Below are 21,905 nucleotides of genomic sequence, written 5' to 3'. Positions count from 1 at the left end.
TCCCCATTACTTGACCAAAACAAACCGCCGGACCAAACGCCTTATTTCGCATCATATACTATTTGAACAGAAGACATCTTTCCTGATTTAGCTTCCGTATATATACAGTACTCAGTATGGCCGGTCGTTGTAGTCGCAGGCAGGGAAGTAGCTGCAAACAGCCACGGTGTCGGGGCTGCTCCGGCAGGTGCGGCGGGCGCAGCCGAGCTCCTGCGCGGTGCTGCACACCACCAGCTTGTAGGCCCCGCATTCGTGGCCGGGCGCGCACGCGTTAGCGCGGTAGTCGTACCACCGCCGCCCGTTCACCCACGAGGCGGTGACGGCGGCGCCATCTTGGTAACCGCTGCCGTTGTAGGTGTTCTGCAGGTAGATCAGCTCGATGTCTAGTGGCTCCAGCTTGCAGCCGATGCGGAGCCGGTCCGCGTACCGCTGGGCGTCCTGCTCCAGCGTCGAGTTCCACTCCAGGGGTGCCACGCCGACATCGCCACGCGCGTCGTTGTGCGCCTGCAGGAACTGGGTCGCCGTGGGCACGCTAGGGGCCGCGACGGCGACGCCATTGTTGTTGTTAATGCTGGCTGATGCCGGCGACTGCGGGACCAGTGCAAGCAACAAGATGGCGAGGCAGATGGAAGGAGACATGGTCATCTGTTGCATCTGTGACTGTGAGCTCAGTTGATTTGGTGAAGTTGTAGAGGAATTGACGTGCTTATATAGGACAACACGAGGGGTTAACTTGCAAAAGCGTTTTGGATACAAGTTTGCTGCTTATGCGTCAGTTTGGACTTGGGAGAATTAACATCACCAGCGTTCATCTCCGAGTAAATTAATGGCATTCACTGCATCCGTCCATCACCACCCAAGCCGCCCATGTAGCAGAGGCACGCGCATGCGCCTACATGCAAAGCTGACTTGTTAGCAGGCAAGCAGCTTAATTGATCTACAAGTATTCAATTTGCAAGCAGATAGACAAGCAAGAGAGCAGCGTTGTAGCGGACGAGCACCTGCCAAATGGACGAGGGATATGTTCCACCGGGCTTTGAATGCAATTGTATATGTCAGGAGAACTAATCTGTGGTTGGATGGTTAGAGGGACGGTGGTATGCTCAGCCCAGCAGGGTTTAAATTCTGGTTCCCGTCGATGATGAGGTGCCTATAGTGACTTTGTAAATCTCAAGATGATATGTCGGCTCAGTCTTTCGGAAATGCTCATAGAGATAGGGGATGCATGTGTGCATTTATAGGGGTGTGCGTATGTGCTTATGTTAAAAAAAAAGACCCGTACTTAACGTGGAATAGTGGAATACGGTCGGACCGACGTTTCATCTGACGATTCGGTCACGGCGCACGGGTCAACTGTTCCCATGGTACAGAACGGAAGTGCCGGTTCATGACAGTTGGCCACGTTCCGTCCCGTGTCACGAACCGGTGAATTTGCAATGGATAAGAATGTATGGCACAGCGGCTCCACCACGCCCCACCTGACCCCTGTAGTAGTATACCCAAAATAAAAGATTTATCCCTTTGGACGACCGCAGCTGTCAAAAGCAGAGGCAACGCCATGGCGACGGCGGAGGCGGGACGGAAGCCAATGGCTTCGAGTTTCCATCAGATCCTGTTGACAGGTATCTGTTCCCAGTGTCTGAGCGCCCAGCCCACAGCAGTCAACCGGGAAGGATGATCCTCAAGCCCCCGGCTGGACAACTGTTCCCAACGAGGTACATATATCCATTTCTCTGCTCCTGAATCAATTATGTTTGTTCTTTTTTCCAAATACAATGCATGACATAAGAAATGCTAAATCACGGTACTGCTTGCTGCCATACATCTCCTATATGCCCGATAATAGGGACGCGGACGAAGAGGCACGACGACGCACACCCCTTAAATCAAAGCCACTAGTTATTCGTTTGGGGATCGGTGTAGGTTTTAGTTTAATTGGAGCGAAAGCGCAATTCGAGATACTGTGTCTGACAAACATAGCAAAGATTTCAACCAAGCAATGAATGGCAAAGACTTCTGGTACATGTCCATTTAATAAAAAGAACCATGCATGATGAAGCATTGTAAAAATGTAAAGAAAGAAATTTTCTCTTCCACGGATGTCCTGTAGCAATTTCGTTTGTGTCTATGTGACGGGATACATTTGTTTTGATTTTGACAATTAATTGCACCTTTCTTAAAATTTTATTATTAAATCCTCAGCTTTCTACAAGAGAATAATTCCTCGGATTTTCAAAAAAATCTGAGATTATTATGAATAAGTTTCAAGAACCATTACCATGAAGTTCTCAGTTTTTCACTAAAGATAAAAAACAATATGAAATGTGTTGAAAAATCTCTCGAATATACCTACACAATTGTCTAGGAATTAGCATTGAAAGAAATTTCCTAGGAAATTGGACTCCCTCTGTCCAAAAATACTTGTCATCAAAATAGATAAAAAAGATGTTTCTAGAACTAAAATACGTCTACATATATCTTCTTTTGTCCATTTTAATGACAAGTATTTTCGGATGGGGGGTGGGGGGTACTCCACAAGCTGCATTTATTAGATGTGTTTATATGATTCAAAACGTAAGGCTCTTAAAATTTACATGCATGTGGGGCATTGTCAGATGTCTAATCCAAGTGTCCGACTGTTCACATGTAGATGTGTTCACACATAGATGCATTTATTCTTTGTCAAGGATCATTAAGACTATAGAAAAATACCTCTCCTAAAATAAGCATACGTCCAATTAAATTTGAGAAATACATGCAGACTAATATAACGGTACAGATCCCTATGCTTACTCAATGATGAGATATAGGGAGGGTGAGCCCGCAGGTACTCCTATGCATTTTCGAGATAGTAGTAGTTAATTAAGCAAAGAAATAATATTCAGTGCATGCGTCGATTTCTTTCCAAATTACACAGAATCCGTGTAGAGAATGCACCTCTTGAACGTCCATCCTGTGCTGGAAGGATAAGTACCCTGGAAAAAACATTGAGATCTATGCGGAGAAGAAGACTGAAACTGTTGTAATCCCTGCTGTTGGAGACAATTTTGATTCACTTGGAGAAGCTATGACTATTACACTGAATTCCTGGGAAATTGGTTTTGGAGTTCGATATGGAAAAGGCAGATTGAACGTTGAGAGGACCAGATGTATGCAGGAGATAGTTGTGGCTGCTCGGTTAGTATTATTTTTCGGTTAACCATCAGCATGACAAAACTGAGCTGATGCATCATAAATAATGCTTCTGGCCATATAAAAATGAAAAACCGCATTTTTTTGTGACAAACTTTTTGCAGGGGGTTTCAGAAAAAAGTAACACATGGTCCTGCCGTTCTAAGTGCCCAACAATGATACAGTTGCTCCAATCAAAAGACAATGGATGGTACATAAGTGAGCACAGGACATTCCACAATCACTCTCTAATAGATAAGTGTGGTGAAAAGATATACTGGCATTCGCAAACATATCGACATGTCTACCTGTGACCTTGTAAGGCAGCTTCGTGAAAATCTCTACTATTAAAGGGGAATCTGCAGTCGTCGTTGTCGTGGTGATGGTTCGACCTCCTACCCATGTATGCCAGCCCTGAGCGAGGAGGCCAGGAGGCCACGATCGCACCAGCCTCAAAACTTACCTTGCCAATCCCTCTCTAACTCGGCCCACGAACAAGATCCATCGCCAATCCAGCCCACGAACGACATCCAGGAACCAATACTGCAGCGCGAGAACCACGACCACGCACCAGCCGAAGAAACAGTTAGGACTCAGTCCACGAACTCCATGAGCGAGGTCCATTGACCAAAAAACAAACCACGTCCATGCCGAGCTCCATCAAGCCAGCCGCAAACACACGTCGCCGGGGAGAGAAACGCCGGTTCTTCCTCTCGCTGTCCGGCCACATCGTTCTTGCGGCAGGCGTCAGCTGTACGAGCTGAGCTGCAACCTCAGCTGGCACCGGAACGAGCAACCTCTGATCGCGACTGTTGTGTACCAGGGTCGGTGGCCTCTTCTCAAGTGTTGTAACCAGACTGCGGCAGCAACCTCGCGGTCGTCCGAACCAGCCACCTCCGCGCCTGAACGACAACCTCCATGCGCAGGCTATCGCTGCACCCCCATCTCCCGACGCTGCAGCTACATCCTCCTGTCACCATCTTCACAGTTCCCTAGGTTTGTTTGCCCTCCTCAGCTGTTTCCTACAGATAAATGCATTCATGATGTCTCAGCAAAGTACCTACATCAGACACATACTAAACTGAACCTTTAAGGACTGAACACTGAACCTTTAAGGACTGAACCTTTTAGTCTATGTGCCAGCTACCTGAATCTCTACTATTTCAAGGAAGAATAGGCTCATCAAATGCTTCATTTGCACCATGTTATCTCTGATGTCTTTGCAGCAAGTACACCCAATGCAAATAAATGACAGAAATTCCAGTAACTGCCTGATCATTTTTGAAATGCAAAAGAAAGCAGGTAATAAGAACCTAAAGCTTCTACAGGACACATAAATGTCACAAGACAGAGGGGATCTCTATGATAAAGGGAAAAGAGGTATGTGTATGCCAATCACATGTCTGGACATAAGGTCTTCAATAAGCTTTCATAACTTAGCCTACATTAATCTTCTCAGTTGTTGATTATGAGAGGAGACCAAGATCACAACCCACCACTACATCCCGGCCACCATCTGGTTTCTTCATACGCGAACAAACGGACACCACTAACTACAGTGTTTCGTCTTCCGATGATGATGACAATGTGCGCACACAAGTGCCTATGATGGTTCCCATAGCCGGCAATCTCACAGCCTTCCACCCAATACAGCAGGTGCAAACCTCAATCGGTATCAACTTTACACATGACATTTTTTTCAGATTGTGCATTCATACATTTGTTAACAAAGTGATCCACATAAAATGGTTCTTCAGGAAATCATTCTCGTGAAGCCACTTACTATGATCACCGTGTATCACTTCATGGAACACACAGCAGCATTCAGCATAATATTGGTTCAGATATACCGGTTGGGGTGTCGTACCAAAATATGCCGGTCGAGGACAGACAAGAGAGGAACAACTACAGAAGGGCGTCCTACAAAAATATGTCAGTCGAGGACAAGCAAGAGAGGAACAGGTGCAGAAGGGCGTCCTACCAATATATGCCGGTCGAGGACAAGCAAGAGAGGAACAGCTGCAGAAGGGCGTCCTACCAAAATATGCCGGTCGAGGAGAAGCAAGAGACAAACGCTCGTCGAAGAGCACGTGTGCACAACATACCACCCAAGGAGAAGCAGAAGATGCTAGCTGAACGCAACGCACTACTCGCAGCTAGGCGCAACATCCCTTGCGCTGAATCCATTGCAATGCCACGCCCAGATGCAGCTACCTTAGCTACGCCCAACCTGATGTCGAGCACTCATGCATTGGCTGTCAGAGACCCCGCCGCCTCAGCTCCTCCCCCCCCCCCCCGGTTAGCGAGTAAGGCTGGTTACAGCTACGAATCAAACGGTAATCCTCCCAACTTTACTCTACTTGTTATATCCATGTGCGTTGAACCAGTATTTACCGGCTCCCCAATCGTGCAGGCGAGTACCTTAGTCGTACCCTGGACGATAATGAGGCCCCCAGCGACCTCATAAATGCCTCCGAGCAAACCAATGATCAGCAAATACACAACCAGAATCAAGCCCATGAGTAGAAGCAGGAGACCAGTGTTGGGGAACGTAGTAATTTTAAAAAAATTCCTACGCACACGCAAGATCATGGTGATGCATAGCAACGAGAGGGGAGAGTGTTGTCTACGTACCCTCGTAGACCGACAGCGGAAGCGTTATGACAACGCGGTTGATGTAGTCGTACGTCTTCACGGCCCGACCGATCAAGCACCGAAACTACGGCACCTCCGAGTTCTAGCACACGTTCAGCTCGATGACGATCCCCGGACTCTGATCCAACAAAGTGTCGGGGAAGAGTTCCGTCAGCACAACGGTGTGGTGACGATCTTGATGTTCTACCGTCGCAGGGCTTCGCCTAAGCACCGCTACAATATTATCGAGGATTATGTTGGAGGGGGGCACCGCACACGGCTAAGAGAACAATCACGAAGATCAACTTGTGTGTCTAGAGGTGCCCCCTGCCCCCGTATATAAAGGAGCAAGGGGGGACGAGGCCGTCCCTAGGAGAGGCGCGCCAGGTGTGGAGTCCTACTAGGACTCCCTAGTCCTAGTAGGATTCCACCTCCCATATGGAATAGGAAAAGAGGAAGGGAAAAGGAGAAGGAAGGAAGGGGGCGCCCCCCTTCCCTAGTCCAATTTCCACCAGACTAAGGGGAGGGGTGCGGCCACCCTTGAGGCCCTTTTCCTTCTTTCCCGTATGGCCCAATAAGGCCCAATACGTATTCCTGTAACTCTCCGGTACTCCAAAAAATACCCGAATCACTCGGAACCTTTCCGATGTCCGAATATAGTCGTCCAATATATCGATCTTTACGTCTCGACCATTTCGAGACTCCTCGTCATGTCCCCGATCTCATCCGGGACTCCGAACTCCTTCGGTACATCAAAACTCATAAACTCATAATATAACTATCATCGAAACCTTAAGCGTGCGGACCCTACGGGTTAGAGAACAATGTAGACATGACCGAGACACGTCTCCGGTCAATAACCAATAGCGGAACCTGGATGCTCATATTGGCTCCCACATATTCTACGAAGATCTTTATCGGTCAGACCGCATAACAACATACGTTGTTCCCTTTGTCATCGGTATGTTACTTGCCCGAGATTCGATCGTCGGTATCTCAATACGTAGTTCAATCTCGTTACCGGCAAGTCCCTTTACTCGTTCCGTAATACATCATCCTGCAACTAACTCATTAGTTGCAATGCTTGCAAGGCTTAAGTGATGTGCATTACCGAGAGGGCCCAGAGATACCTCTCCAACAATCGGAGTGACAAATCCTAATCTCGAAATACGCCAACCCAACATGTACCTTTGGAGACACCTGTAAAGCTCCTTTATAATCACCCAATTACGTTGTGACGTTTGGTAGCACACAAAGTGTTCCTCCGGCAAAAGGGAGTTGCATAATCTCATAGTCATAGGAACATGTATAAGTCATGAAGAAAGCAATAGCAATGTACTAAACGATCGGGTGCTAAGCTAATGGAATGGGTCATGTCAATCACATTATTCTTCTAATGATGTGATCCCGTTAATCAAATAACAACTCTTTTGTTTATGGTTAGGAAACATAACCATCTTCGATTAACGAGCTAGTCAAGTAGAGGCATACTAGTGACACTCTGTTTGTCTATGTATTCACACATGTATTATGTTTTCGGTTAATACAATTCTAGCATGAATAATAAACATTTATCATGATATAAGGAAATAAATAATAACTTTATTATTGCCTCTAGGGCATATTTCCTTCAGTCTCCCACTTGCACTAGAGTCAATAATCTATTTCACATCGCCATGTAATTCAACACTAATAGTTCACATCACCATGTGATTAACACCCATAGTTCACATCGTCATGTGACCTATACCCAAAGGGTTTACTAGAGTCAGTAATCTAGTTCACATCGTTTATGTGATTAACACCCAAAGAGTACTAAGGTGTGATCATGTTTTGCTTGTGAGATAATTTTAGTCAACGGGTCTGTCACATACAGATCCGTAAGTATTTTGCGAATTCTATGTCTACAATGCTCTGCACGGAGCTACTCTAGCTAATTGCTCCCACTTTCAATATGTATCTAGATCGAGACTTAGAGTCATCCAGATCTGTGTCAAAACTTGCATCGACGTAACTTTTTACGACGAACCTTTTGTCACCTCCATAATTGAGAAATATTTCCTTATTCCACTAAGGATAATTTTGACCGCTGTCCAGTGATCTACTCTTAGATCACTATTGTACTCCCTTGCTTAACACAGTGTAGGGTATATAATAGATCTGGTACACAGCATGACATACTTTATAGAACCTATGGCTGAGGCATAGGGAATGACTTTCATTCTCTTTCTATCTTCTGCCGTGGTCGGGCTTTGAGTCTTACTCAATTTCACACCTTGTAAAACAGCCAAGAACTCTTTCTTTGACTGTTCCATTTTTGAACTACTTCAAAATATTGTCAAGGTATGTACTCATTGAAAAAACTTATCAAGCGTCTTGATCTATCTCTATAGATCTTGATGCTTAATATGTAAGCAGCTTCACCGAGGTCTTTCTTTGAAAAACTTCTTTGAAAACACTCCTTTATGCTTTGCAGAATAATTCTACATTATTTCCGATCAACAATATGTCATTCACATATACTTATCAGAAATGTTGTAGTGCTCCCACTCACTTTCTTGTAAATACAGGCTTCACCGCAAGTCTGTATAAAACTATATGCTTTGATCAACTTCTCAAAGCGTATATTCCAACTCCGAGATGCTTGCACCAGTCCATAGATGGATCGCTGGAGCTTGCATATTTTGTTAGCACCTTTAGGATTGAAAAAACCTTCTGGTTGCATCATATACAACTCTTCTTTAAATCCATTAAGGAATGTAGTTTTGTTTATCCATTTGCCAAATTTCGTAAAAATGCAGCAATTGCTAACATGATTTGGACAGACTTAAGCATCGCTACGAGTGAGAAAAATTTCATCGTAGTCAACACCTTGAACTTTGTCAAAAACCTTTTTCGACAAGTCTAGCTTTGTAGATAGTAACACTACTATCAGCGTCCGTCTTCCTCTTGAAGATCCATTTATTTTCTATGGCTTGCCGATCATCGGGCAAATCCATCAAAGTCCATACTTTGTTCTCATACATGGATCATATCTCAGATTTCATGGCCTCAAACCATTTCACGGAATCTGGGCTCATCATCGCTTCCTCATAGTTCGCAAGTTCGTTATGGTCTAGTAACATGACTTCCAAAACAGGATTACCGTACCACTCTGGTGCGGATCTCACTCTGGTTTACCTACGAGATTCGGTAGTAACTTGATCTGAAGTTACATGATCATCATCATTAGCTTCCTCATTAATTGGTGTAGTAGTCACAAGAATAGATTTCTGTGATGAACTACTTTCCAATAAGGGAGAAGGTACAATTACCTTATCAAGTTTTCTACTTTCCTCCCACTCACTTCTTTCGAGAGAAACTCCTTCTCTAGAAAGGATCCATTCTTAGCAACGAATGTCTTGCCTTCGGATCTGTGATAGAAGGTGTACCCAACAGTCTCCTTTGGGTATCCTATGAAGACATATTTCTCCGATTTGGGTTTGAGCTTATCAGGATGAATTTTTTTCACTTAAGCATCACAACCCAAAACTTTAAGAAACGACAACTTTGGTTTCTTGCCAAACCATAATTCAGATTGTGTCGTCTCAACGGATTTAGATGGTGCCCTTTTTAACGTGAATGCAACTGTCTCTAATGCATAACCCCAAAACGATAGTGGTAGATCGGTAAGAGACATCATAGATTGCACTATATCCAATAAAGTACGGTTATGATGATCGGACACACCATTATGCTGTGGTGTTCCAGGTGGCATGAGTTTGTGAAACTATTCCACAATGTTTTAGTTGAAGACCAAACTCGTAACTCAAATATTTGTCTCCGCGATCAGATCGTAGAAACCTTATTTTATTGTCACGATGATTTTCCACTTCACCCTGAAATTATTTGAACTTTTCAAATGTTTCAGACTTATGTTTCATGAAGTAGATATACTCATATCTGCTCAAATCATCTGTGAAGGTCAGAAAATAACGATACCCACCGCGAGCCTCAACACTCATTGGACTGCATACATCAGTATGTATTATTTCCAATCAAGTTTGTTGCTCGCTCCATTGTTCCGGAGAACGGAGTCTTAGTCATCTTGCCCATGAGGCATGGTTCGCAAGTACCAAGTGATTCATAATCAAGTGGTTCCAAAAGTCCATCAGTATGGAGTTTCTTCATGCGCTTTACACCGATATGACCTAAACGGCAGTGCCACAAATAAGTTGCACTATCATTATTAACTTTGCATCTTTTGGCTTCAATATTATGAATATGTGTAACACTACGATCGAGATCCAACGAACTATTTTCATTGGGTGAAGGTTTTATTCATGTAAACAGAACAACAATTATTCTCTGATTTTAATGAATAACCATATTGCAATAAACATGATCAAATCATATTCATGCTCAACGCAAACACCAAATAATACTTATTTAGTTTCAACACTAATCCTGAAAGTATAGGGAGTGTGCGATGATGATCATATCAATCTTGGAACTACTTCCAACACACATCGTCACCTCACCCTTTACTAGTTTCTGTTTATTCTGCAACTCCCAATTTGAGTTACTACTTTTAGCAACTGAACCAATATCAAATGCCGAGGGGTTGCTATAAACACTAGTAGAGTACACATCAATAACATGTATATCCAATATACCTTTGTTTACCTTGCCATCCTTCTTATCCGCCAAATACTTGGGGAATATCCACTTCCAGTGACCAGTCCCTCTGCAGTAGAAGCACTTAGTCTCAGGCTTAGGATCGGACTTGGGCTTCTTCACTTGAGCAGCAACTTGCTTGCCGTTCTTCTTGAAGTTCCCCTTCTTCCCTTTGCCCTTTTCTTGAAACTAGCGGTCTTGTCAACCATCAACACTTGATGTTTTCTAGATTTCTACCTTCGTTGATTTCAGCATCACGAAGAGCTTGGGAGTTGTTTCCGTTATCCCTTGCATATTATAGTTCATCACGAAGTTCTACTAACTTGGTGATGGTGACTAGAGAATTCTGTCAATCACTATCTTATCTGGAAGATTAACTCCCACTTGATTCAAGCGATTGTAGTACCCAGACAATCTGAGCACATGCTCACTAGTTGAGTGATTCTCCTCCATCTTTTAGCTATAGAACTTGTTCGAGACTTCATATCTCTCAACTCGGGTATTTGCTTGAAATATTAACTTCAACTCCTGGAACATCTCATATGGTCCATGACGTTCAAAATGTCTTTGAAGTCCCGATTCTAAGCCATTAAGCATGGTGCACTAAACTATCAAGTAGTCATCATATTGAGCTAGCCAAACGTTCATAACGTCTGCATCTGCTCCTGCAATAGGTCTGTCACCTAGCGGTGCATCAAGGACATAATTCTTCTGTGCAGCAATGAGGATAAACCTTAGATCACGGATCCAATCCGCATCATTGCTACTAACATCTTTCAACACAATTTTCTCTAGGAACATATCAAAATAAACACAGGGAAACAACAACACGAGCTATTGATCTACAACATAATTTGCAAAATAATACCAGTACTAAGTTCATGATAAATTTAAGTTCAATTAATCATATTACTTAAGAACTCCCACTTAGATAGACATCCCTCTAATCCTCTAAGTGATCACGTGATCCAAATCAACTAAACCATGTCCGATCATCACGTGAGATGGAGTAGTTTCATTGGTGAACATCGCTATGTTGATCATATCTACTATATGATTCACGCTCGACCTTTCGGTCTCTGTGTTCCGAGGCCATATCTGTATATGCTTGGCTCGTCAAGTATAACCTGAGTATTCTGCGTGTGCAACTGTTTTGCACCCGTTGTATTTGAACATAGAGCCTATCACACCCGATCATCACGTGGTGTCTCAGCACGAAGAACTTTCGCAACAGTGCATACTCAGGGAGAACACTTCTTGATAATTAGTGAGAGATCATCTTAAAATGCTACCGTCAATCAAAGCAATATAAGATGCATAAAAGATAAACATCACATGCAACCAATATAAGTGATATGATATGGCCATCATCATCTTGTGCTTGTGATCTCCATCTTCGAAGCACCGTCGTGATCACCATCGTCACCGGCGCGACATCTTGATCACCATCGTAGCATCGTTGTCGTCTCGCCAATCTTATGCTTCCACGACTATCGCTACCGCTTAGTGATAAAGTAAAGCATTACAGCGCAATTGCATTGCATACAATAAAGCGACAACCATATGGCTCCTGCCAGTTGCTGATAACTTGGTTACAAAACATGATCATCTCATACAATAAAATTTAGCATCATGTCTTGACCATATCACATCACAACATGCCCTGCAAAAACAAGTTGGACGTCCTCTACTTTGTTGTTGCAAGTTTTACGTGGCTGCTACGGGCTTAAGCAAGAACCAATCTTACCTGCGCATCAAAACCACAACGATAGTTTGTCAAGTTGGTGTTGTTTTAACCTTCGCAAGGACCGGGCGTAGCCACACTCGGTTCAACTAAAGTTGGAGAAACTGTCACCTGCTATCCACCTTTGTGCAAAGCACGTTGGGAGAACCGGTCTCGCGTAAGCGTACGCGTAATGTCGGTCCGGGCCGCTTCGTCCAACAATACCGCCGAACCAAAGTATGACATGCTGGTAAGCAGTATGACTTATAACGCTCACAACTCACTTGTGTTCTACTCGTGCATATAACATCAACACATAAAACCTAGGCTCTGATACCACTGTTGGGGAACGTAGTAATTTCAAAAATTTCCTACGCACACGCAAGATCATGGTGATACATAGCAACGAGAGGGGAGAGTGTTGTCTACGTACCCTCGTAGACCGACAGCGGAAGCGTTATGACAACGCGGTTGATGTAGTCGTACGTCTTCACGGCCCGACCGATCAAGCACCGAAACTACGGCACCTCCGAGTTCTAGCACACGTTCAGCTCGATGACGATCCCCGGACTCCGATCTAGCAAAGTGTCGGGGAAGAGTTCCGTCAGCACGACGGCGTGGTGACGATCTTGATGTTCTACCGTCGCAGGGCTTCGCCTAAGCACCGCTACAATATTATCGAGGATTATGTTGGAGGGGGGCACCGCACACGGCTAAGAGAACGATCACGAAGATCAACTTGTGTGTCTAGAGGTGCCCCCCTGCCCCCGTATATAAAGGAGCAAGGGGGAGGAGGCCGGCCCTAGGAGAGGCGCGCCAGGTGTGGAGTCCTACTAGGACTCCCTAGTCCTAGTAGGATTCCACCTCCCATATGGAATAGGAAAAGAGGAAGGGAAAAGGAGAAGGAAGGAAGGGGGCGCCCCCCTTCCCTAGTCCAATTCGGACCAGACTAAGGGGAGGGGTGCGGCCACCCTTGAGGCCCTTTTCCTTCTTTCCCGTATGGCCCAATAAGGCCCAATACGTATTCCCGTAACTCTCCGGTACTCCAAAAAATACCCGAATCACTCGGAACCTTTCCGATGTCCGAATATAGTCGTCCAATATATCGATCTTTACGTCTTGACCATTTCTAGACTCCTCGTCATGTCCCCGATCTCATCCGGGACTCCGAACTCATTCGGTACATCAAAACTCATAAACTCATAATATAACTATCATCGAAACCTTAAGCGTGCGGACCCTACGGGTTCGAGAACAATGTAGACATGACCGAGACACGTCTCCGGTCAATAACCAATAGCGGAACCTGGATGCTCATATTGGCTCCCACATATTTTACGAAGATCTTTATCGGTCAGACCACATAACAACATACGTTGTTCCCTTTGTCATCGGTATGTTACTTGCCCGAGATTCGATCGTCGGTATCTCAATACCTAGTTCAATCTCGTTACCGGCAAGTCTCTTTACTCGTTCCATAATACATCATCCTGCAACTAACTCATTAGTTGCAATGCTTGCAAGGCTTAAGTGATGTGCATTACCGAGAGGGCCCAGAGATACCTCTCCGACAATCGGAGTGACAAATCCTAATCTCGAAATACGCCAACCCAACATGTACCTTTGGAGACACCTGTAGAGCTCCTTTATAATCACCCAGTTACGTTGTGACGTTTGGTAGCACACAAAGTGTTCCTCCGGCAAACGGGAGTTGCATAATCTCATATTCGTAGGAACATGTATAAGTCATGAAGAAAGCAATAGCAATGTACTAAACGATCGGGTGCTAAGCTAATGGAATGGGTCATGTCAATCACATCATTCATCTATTGATGTGATCCCGTTAATCAAATAACAACTCTTTTGTTTATGGTTAGGAAACATAACCATCGTCGATTAACGAGCTAGTCAAGTAGAGGCATACTAGTGACACTCTGTTTGTCTATATATTCACACATGTATTATGTTTCCGGTTAATACAATTCTAGCATGAATAATAAACATTTATCATGGTATAAGGAAATAAATAATAACTTTATTATTGCCTCTAGGGCATATTTCCTTCAACCAGAGCACAGCGTAGGGCTCGCGAGCGAGCTCACAAACAAGGTATGGCGGTAAAGAACATTCAAGGGAGTGCCGCAAAACGAAGAGTGCACAGCAAAAGCATAGCTGAAGGTGAGAGGTCGGCGTTGCTAGATCGTCGTAATGCAAGCTTTGCAGCTAAGCGAAGGTCTCCACACCCAAGTACCTTAGATGTGAACAGAGCAGCAACAAGCTCAGAAACACAGCCCACAGGAGCTGCTTCACCGGCTTCCTCCCCTTCATCAAGCACGCCATCTTACACCATCGGGACCGATGGTAACCCTCTCATCTTTACTCCCCATCCAGTGACCACTCGCACTAAACCATTACTTACCGGCTCAACAATGTTGCAGCTGACATGGAGGCCTTCCTTAGCGGCATCATGGACGAGAATGGACTCTCCGGTGATCTCATGGATGATGAGTACTACCTATTTGCCGGTGAAGGTACTCTGAGGCGTCTTTCGCTGCTCATCCTTCTATACTATTGGTTTATGTTTTGCATCCTATCGTGACATATTATGTCTCGAGAATGCTTGCAGGATCCAACGCTGATAGCACGGACGTCAATGAGCCCGTAGACTCCTCGAACACGGGATCTATCGAGCTTGATCCTTTCGACTATGTGTACTCGAACATCCCAGATAGCACGCACATCTTGAAGCACGCGGCGAACTGTGACCATTGCAAGGCCAAGAAGTTCCAGTACGAGACTGACGGCTTCTGCTGTCGGAACGGGGAGATTGAGCTGGCTGAACCGGAGCCTATCCCGGAGATGATGAGGTTATGGTCTAGCGCGGATGCAGACTCTCGGCATTTCCGGGAGAGCATTCGGTTCTTCAACGGGCACTTCTCCTTCACTACCCTTGGTGTCAGCCTAGACAACAACTACACAAACATGAAGTCCGGGGTGTACACGTTTCGGGCACATGGCACTATGTACCACAAGGTGCACTCATTCGGTCCAAGATCTCGTCCTGAACATCTGCAGTTGTACTTCTATGACGACGACCCTAGCTTAAGCCATCGCAAGGAGGCCACCAAGCAATTGGACCAGTGCGTTGTCAGCAAGTTAGTGGACATCCTCAAGGAAAATCCCTACTCCCAACAGTTTAGGAGTTTGGGTGCCCACAAGGAAAACCTCGAGGAATACCGGATAGACCTCAACATTGACCAGAAGCTAGACCAACGAAGATATAACAGACCGGTGTCATCTGAGGTGGCTGCGATTTGGGTCGAGGGAAGTGATCTAGCAAACAGGTTCAACCGCAGCATTACACTCTATGGTGACAACAACGAGAAGCATAGTATACATGCCACAGAAGGCTGCTATGACCCGCTGTCGTATCCCCTCTTTTTCCCAAGGGGGGAGCTTGGTTGGCATCCAAATATCCCTAAGCACAATGTCCCTTGGGAACTTGCACAACAACCAAGAGGAAACCGCGATAACGATTCAGGTCCGCCTGTTTGGTATGCTTATATGCAAAAAAAACATTGTCTATCCTTCCCATATGGTACCTAACCTTCTTCTTTCACATCTTTCCATAGAGGGGAACAGCCGGTTGTGTGTCTTTGTTAGGGACTACTACTGTTACCGGCTACAGACGTGCCCTGCGATATACAACCCCATACTTCATGGAGCACGCCTGTTCCAGCAGTGGGGTGTCGACATGTTCATCAAGATTGAGGGTTGTAGGCTGAAGTGGGTCAGGGACCACCAGACGCAGATACGTGCCGATTTATACCAAGGCCTTGTGGATAGTATCGCAGTTGGGGAGATGCAAGCGAGCGCTGTTGGCAAGAGGATCGTGCTCCCAGGGACACATCAGGGGTGCGGACGAGACATGAAGCGGAGGCATATGGACGCCATGGCATTGGTGCAGACGTACGGGAAGCCTGACATCTTTTTGACTATGACATGCAACCCTAGCTGGGAGGAGATACTGAATGAGCTGCTTCCTGGCCAGACACCCCAGGACTGACCAGATCTTGTCGCACGTGTGTTCAGGGCCAAGCTGGAGACCATGAAAGAGATGTTGTTCAAGAAGCACATCCTGGGTGTTGTGGTAGCGCATGTGTATGTCGTCGAGTTCCAGAAGAGGGGCCTCCCCCATGCGCACTTCCTGTTGATCATGAATTCAAATTATAAAATTTTGGTGCCAGAGCAGTATGACCGCCTCATATCTGCAGAGCTCCCGGACAAGCATAAGTATCCAGAGCTCTATGCCATGGTCGTGAAGCATATGATGCATGGCCCATGCGGTAATCTAAATGCCCAAAATGTGTGCATGCAAGACTTGAAGTGCAAGAGCAAGTACCCACAACCGTTCAACCAGAACACCTTACAGGGGAAGGATTCATACCCGGTCTATCGACAGCGGGACGATGGTCGTAGGGCTAAAGTTCGCCGTCATCTGCTAGATAACAGATGGGTGGTACCTTACAACCCTTATCTGTTGCGGATGTTCAACTGCCACATTAATGTTGAGGTGTGCTCCAGCATCAAGGCCGTCAAGTACCTTTACAAATACGTATACAAGGGCCATGATCGAGCTTCAATCAGCATCGACCAGCCTGACAGCAACGGGGTTGTAGACGAGATTAAAAGGTACATTGATGCGAGATGGGTTACTCCACCGGAGGCGACGTGGAGGATATTTGGCTTGAACCTTTCTGAGAGTTTCCCATCGGTCCTACAATTGCCGCTTCATCTCCCTAATATGCATAGTGTCACATTCAAAGCGCAAGAGAACCTGACCGATGTCGTCGCCCGTGATAATGCATCTAAGTCAATGCTGACTGAGTATTTTCTCGCTAATCAGAAGCACAAGTGGGCTCGGGATATCCTGTACAAGGACTTCCCGGGAAGTTTCACATGGCAGAGACAGAAGTACTGGAGGCCGAGAGAAAAGCAGCACCAAGTAGGTCGAATCGTGTCAGCCCATCCAGCAGAGGGGGAGCGGTACTTCCTGTGAGTGCTGCTCAACCACGTACCAGACAAGACATCCTTCGAGGACCTGCGAACCGTGGACGGTGTGCTATGTGATAGCTTCCGTGAGGTTGCCGAGAGATTGGGCCTCATCGAGGCCGACAACACGCTTGACGAGTGTCATACAGAGTCAACAGAGTTCGCGGTGCCAGCCTCACTCAGGAGGCTCTTTGCAACAATCTTGGTATTTTGTGAGCCAGGTGATGTGCGCGGTCTATGGCATAGGCACCTAGAGGCGATGTCTGATGACTACCGCCGATCACACACATGCTCAAAGGCAGTGGAGCAGATAGTGTTGCTTGACATCAGGGGCATGCTACAGTCCATGGGCAAAGACATAGCGTAGTTCTCTCTTCCGGACATCGACGAGACCTATGACACTGCTGGAGGTGAGGCCAGAGAAGTCACCGAGGAGTCCACAATCAAGGTTGACGCGAACGACGCTGCTTTAGCATCCTCGCTAAACCCTGAGCAGAGGCTTGCATATGACGAGATACTGGCAATAGTCGATGTCGATGATGGGGGTGTATTCTTTGTCGATGGCCCAGGAGGCACCGGGAAGACCTTCCTATACAAGGCACTGCTTGCAAAGGTTCGAGGCGAGGGTAAGATCGCGGTGGCTACGGCGACGTCTGGCGTCGCAGCTTCCATCATACCTAGAGGAAGGACAGCCCACTCGAGGTTCAAGATCCCACTCAGCATTGAAGATGGGGGGTCGTGCAGCTTCACCAAGCAAAGTGGGACAGCAAAGCTCCTGCACATGGCTTCACTCATCCTATGGGACGAGGCCACCATGACAAAGCGGCAAGCGGTTGAGGCACTGGATAATAGCATGCGGGACATCATGGGACGACAAGACCGACCATTCGGGGGAAAGACTGTCGTGTTCGGTGGGGACTTCAGGCAAGTGCTTCTGGTCGTCAGGAAGGGGTCCCGGGGTCAGATAATCGATGCGACCCTGCGGAGTTCGTACCTTTGGAAGGGCATGTGCCAGCTAAGGCTCGTCACCAACATGAGGGCACATAACGACCCATGGTTCGCAGATTACTTGCTAAGGGTAGGCAACGGCACCAAGGAAACCGACGAGGAAGGCAACATAAGGATCCCCGAGGACATTTGTGTGCCGCCAACAGGAGACGACATTGACCTAGAGAAGCTAATCGAACATGTATTTCCTGCTCTAGACCACAACATGGTTGATCCAAAATACATGACATCTCGAGCGATCCTCTCCACCAAGAACGACAACATTGATAAGATAAACACACGCATGATAGAGCGCTTCCAGGGCGAAGAGAAGATCTACCATAGTTTTGATAGTGCAGAGGATGATCCACACGGCTACTATGCCCCTGAGTTCCTGAACAACCTGACTCCCAACGGTTTGCCTCCGCATGCGCTCAAACTAAAGATAAATTGCCCCGTTATACTGTTGAGAAACATTGATCCAGCTAATGGGTTGTGTAACGGCACAAGGCTTGTGGTCCGGGGTTTCCAGAGGAATGCCATCGACGCAGAAATCATGCTAGGACAACATGCTGGTAGGAGGGTGTTCCCTCCTCGAATACCTCTCTGCCCATCTGATGACGATATATTCCCTTTCAAATTCAAGAGGAAGCAGTTCCCTATTAGGCTCAGCTTTGCCATGACAATCAACAAGGCGTAAGGGCAGACCATCCCGATTGTCGAGGTATACCTACCGGACCCGATTTTCTCTCACGGTCAGCTCGACGTTGCATTGTCTAGAGCCACCGCGAAGAGGAACATTAAGATTCTCGCCATCAAGGACAACGGCAATGGTAAGGGCAAGGGCAAGGACCAAAGCAAGAATTCAAAGAAGAGAAAAAGATCTGAGCCCTTATTAACGACCATGAAGAACATAGTCTACAAGGAAGTCCTTAGCACATGAAATCGCCTGATCAAATTATAGCAACTCAAGGTAAAGTATGTTCAATTCTGCGTTACAATCACATAACTATTGTAGATCTTAATGCACACTAACCTGAGTTTGTTGTTGTGTAGTACTCGAGGGAGCATGGTCAGTCTTCAAAAACCATGAGTATTCCTTTTCTGACATCTGCCTGTCCTATACTTGATCAAAGATGCACCTGTTCAAGCTGGAAATAACAAGAGACACTGTGAAATTTCAAACATATGCAGGAGGAAGATGCTTGTGAAGGAAATATGCCCTAGAGGCAATAATAAAGTTATTATTTATTTCCTTATGATCATGATAAATGTTTATTATTCATGCTAGAATTGTATTAACCGGAAACATAATACATGTGTGAATACATAAACAAACAAAGTGTCACTAGTATGCCTCTACTTGACTAGCTCGTTAATCAAAGATGGTTATGTTTCCTAACCATGAACAATGAGTTGTTATTTGATTAACGGGATCACATCATTAAGAGAATGATCTGATTGACATGACCCATTCCATTAGCTTAGCACCCGATCGTTTAGTATGTTGCTATTGCTTTCTTCATGACTTATACATGTTCCTGTAACTATGAGATTATGCAACTCCCGTTTACCGGAGGAACACTTTGGGTACTACCAAACGTCACAACGTAACTGGGTGATTATAAAGGAGTACTACAGGTGTCTCCAAAGGTACATGTTGGGTTGGCGTATTTCGAGATTAGGTTTTGTCACTCCGATTATCAGACAGGTATCTCTGGGCCCTCTCGGTAATGCACATCACTTAAGCCTTGCAAGCATTGCAACTAAATGAGTTAGTTGCGGGATGTTGTATTACAGAACGAGTAAAGAGACTTGCCGGTAACGAGATTGAACTAGGTATTGGAATACCGACGATCGAATCTCGGGCAAGTAACATACCGATGACAAAGGGAACAACGTATGTTGTTATGCGGTCTGACCGATAAAGATCTTCGTAGAATATGTAGGAGCCAATATGGGCATCCAGGTCCCGCTATTGGTTATTGACCGGAGACGTGTCTCGGTCATGTCTACATTGTTCTCGAACCCGTAGGGTCCGCATGCTTAAGGTTACGATGACAGTTATATTATGAGTTTATGCATTTTGATGTACCGAAGGTTGTTCGGAGTCCCGGATGTGATCACGGACATGACGAGGAGTCTCGAAATGGTCGAGACGTAAAGATTGATATATTGGAAGCCTATGTTTGGACATCGGAAGTGTTCCGGGTGAAATCGGGATTTTACCGGAGTACCGGGAGGTTACCGGAACCCCCCCGGGAGCTATATGGGCCATAGTGGGCCTTAGTGGAAAAGAGAAGGGGCTGCCCAAGATGGGCTGCGCGCCCCCTCCCTCCCCTAGTCCTATTAGGACTAGGAGAGGTGGCCGGCCCCCCTCTCTCTTGTCCCCCTCCGCGAATCCTATTCCAACTAGGATTGGGGGGGGGAATCCTACTCCCAGAGGGAGTAGGACTCTCCTGGCGCGCCTCCTATGACCGGCCAGCCTCCCCCCCTCTAGTCCTTTATATACGGAGGCAGGGGCACCCCAGAAACACACAAGTTGATCCATGTGATCTATTCCTTAGCCGTGTGCGGTGCCCCCAGCCACCATATTCCTCGATAATACTGTAGCGGAGTTTAGGCGAAGCCCTGCTGCTGTAGTGCATCAAGATCGTCACCACGCCGTCGTGCTAACGGAACTCTTCCCCGACACTTTGCTGGATCGGAGTCCGGGGATCGTCATCGAGCTGAACGTGTGCTCGAACTCGGAGGTGCCGTAGTTTCGGTGCTTGATCGGTTGGATCGTGAAGACGTACGACTACTTCCTCTACATTGTGTCAGCGCTTCCGCAGTCGGTCTGCATTGGGTACATAGACAACACTCTCCCTCTCGTTGCTATGCATCACATGATCTTGCGTGTGCGTAGGAAATTTTTTGAAATTACTACGAAACCCAACAGTGGTATCAGAGCCAGGTTATTTATGTTGATGTTATATGCACGAGTAGAACACAAGTGAGTTGTGGGCGATATAAGTCATACTGCCTACCAGCATGTCATACTTTGGTTCGGCGGCATTGTTGGACGAGACGACCCGGACCAACCTTACGCGTACGCTTACGCGAGACCGGTTCCCCCGACGTGCTTTGCACATAGGTGGCTTGCGGGCGACTATCTCTCCAACTTTAGTTGAACCGAGTATGGCTACGCCTGGTCCTTGCGAAGGTTAAAACGGAGTCTATTTGACAAACTATCGTTGTGGTTTTGATGCGTAGGTGAGATTGGTTCTTGCTTAAGCCCGTAGCAGCCACGTAAAACTTGCAACAACAAAGTAGAGGACGTCTAACTTGTTTTTGCAGGGCATGTTGTAATGTGATATGGTCAAGACATGATGATGAATTTTATTGTATGAGATGATCATGTTTTGTAACCGAGTTATCGGCAACTGGCAGGAGCCTTATGGTTGTCGTTTTATTGTATGCAATGAAATCGCGATGTAATGCTTTACTTTATTACTAAGCGGTAGTGATAGTCGTGGAAGCATAAGCTTGGCGATACGACAACGATGCTACGATGGAGATCAAGGTGTCACGCCGGTGACGATGGTGATCACGACGGTGCTTCGGAGATGGAGATCACAAGCACAAGATGATGATGGCCATATCATATCACTTATATTGATTGCATGTGATGTTTATCCTT

General features: G+C 46.1%; 3 protein-coding genes across 3 annotated transcripts; 2 read left to right on the top strand and 1 right to left on the bottom strand.

Moving 5' to 3' along the window:
- LOC125533980 (pathogenesis-related protein PRMS-like) lies at positions 1 to 770 on the bottom strand. The gene has a single exon (XM_048697296.2). The coding sequence runs from the start codon at positions 652 to 654 to the stop codon at positions 112 to 114; it is 543 nt and encodes a 180-aa protein (XP_048553253.1). The 5' UTR covers positions 655 to 770; the 3' UTR covers positions 1 to 111.
- Positions 771 to 4,994: 4,224 nt separating this feature from the next.
- On the top strand, positions 4,995 to 16,250 carry LOC147986564 (uncharacterized). The gene is made up of 6 exons (XM_087542059.1): positions 4,995 to 5,221; positions 11,056 to 11,059; positions 14,363 to 14,545; positions 14,623 to 14,715; positions 14,811 to 15,725; positions 15,817 to 16,250. The coding sequence occupies exons 1-6, from the start codon at positions 5,045 to 5,047 to the stop codon at positions 16,248 to 16,250; spliced, it is 1,806 nt and encodes a 601-aa protein (XP_087398185.1). The 5' UTR covers positions 4,995 to 5,044.
- A 42-nt stretch (positions 16,251 to 16,292) lies between these two features.
- LOC147986563 (uncharacterized) lies at positions 16,293 to 18,923 on the top strand. The gene is made up of 2 exons (XM_087542058.1): positions 16,293 to 17,189; positions 17,604 to 18,923. Exons 1-2 carry the CDS (start codon positions 16,293 to 16,295, stop codon positions 18,921 to 18,923), a joined length of 2,217 nt encoding a protein of 738 aa, XP_087398184.1.
- The last annotated feature ends 2,982 nt before the right edge of the window (positions 18,924 to 21,905 follow it).

This window comes from Triticum urartu, chromosome 2A, assembly GCF_056163025.1.
Source record: "Triticum urartu cultivar PI428250 chromosome 2A, HENAU_Tu73, whole genome shotgun sequence".
NCBI classification, from domain to species: Eukaryota; Viridiplantae; Streptophyta; class Magnoliopsida; order Poales; family Poaceae; genus Triticum; species Triticum urartu.
The sequence above is the reverse complement of the archived record's forward strand: the minus strand, read 5'-3'. Positions and strand labels throughout refer to the sequence as shown.

Bases quoted from the DNA above. Each gene is read 5' to 3' on its own strand.
- LOC147986564 (XM_087542059.1), top strand. From the start codon at position 5,045: ATGCCGGTCGAGGACAGACAAGAGAGGAACAACTACAGAAGGGCGTCC. The intron at 14,546-14,622 runs GTAACCCTCTCA...ACAATGTTGCAG, and splicing joins TTACACCATCGGGACCGATG to CTGACATGGAGGCCTTCCTT. The intron at 15,726-15,816 runs GTCCGCCTGTTT...ATCTTTCCATAG, and splicing joins AAACCGCGATAACGATTCAG to AGGGGAACAGCCGGTTGTGT.
- LOC125533980 (XM_048697296.2), bottom strand. From the start codon at position 654: ATGCAACAGATGACCATGTCTCCTTCCATCTGCCTCGCCATCTTGTTG.
- LOC147986563 (XM_087542058.1), top strand. From the start codon at position 16,293: ATGAAAGAGATGTTGTTCAAGAAGCACATCCTGGGTGTTGTGGTAGCG. The intron at 17,190-17,603 runs GTAGGTCGAATC...GACATAGCGTAG, and splicing joins CGAGAGAAAAGCAGCACCAA to TTCTCTCTTCCGGACATCGA.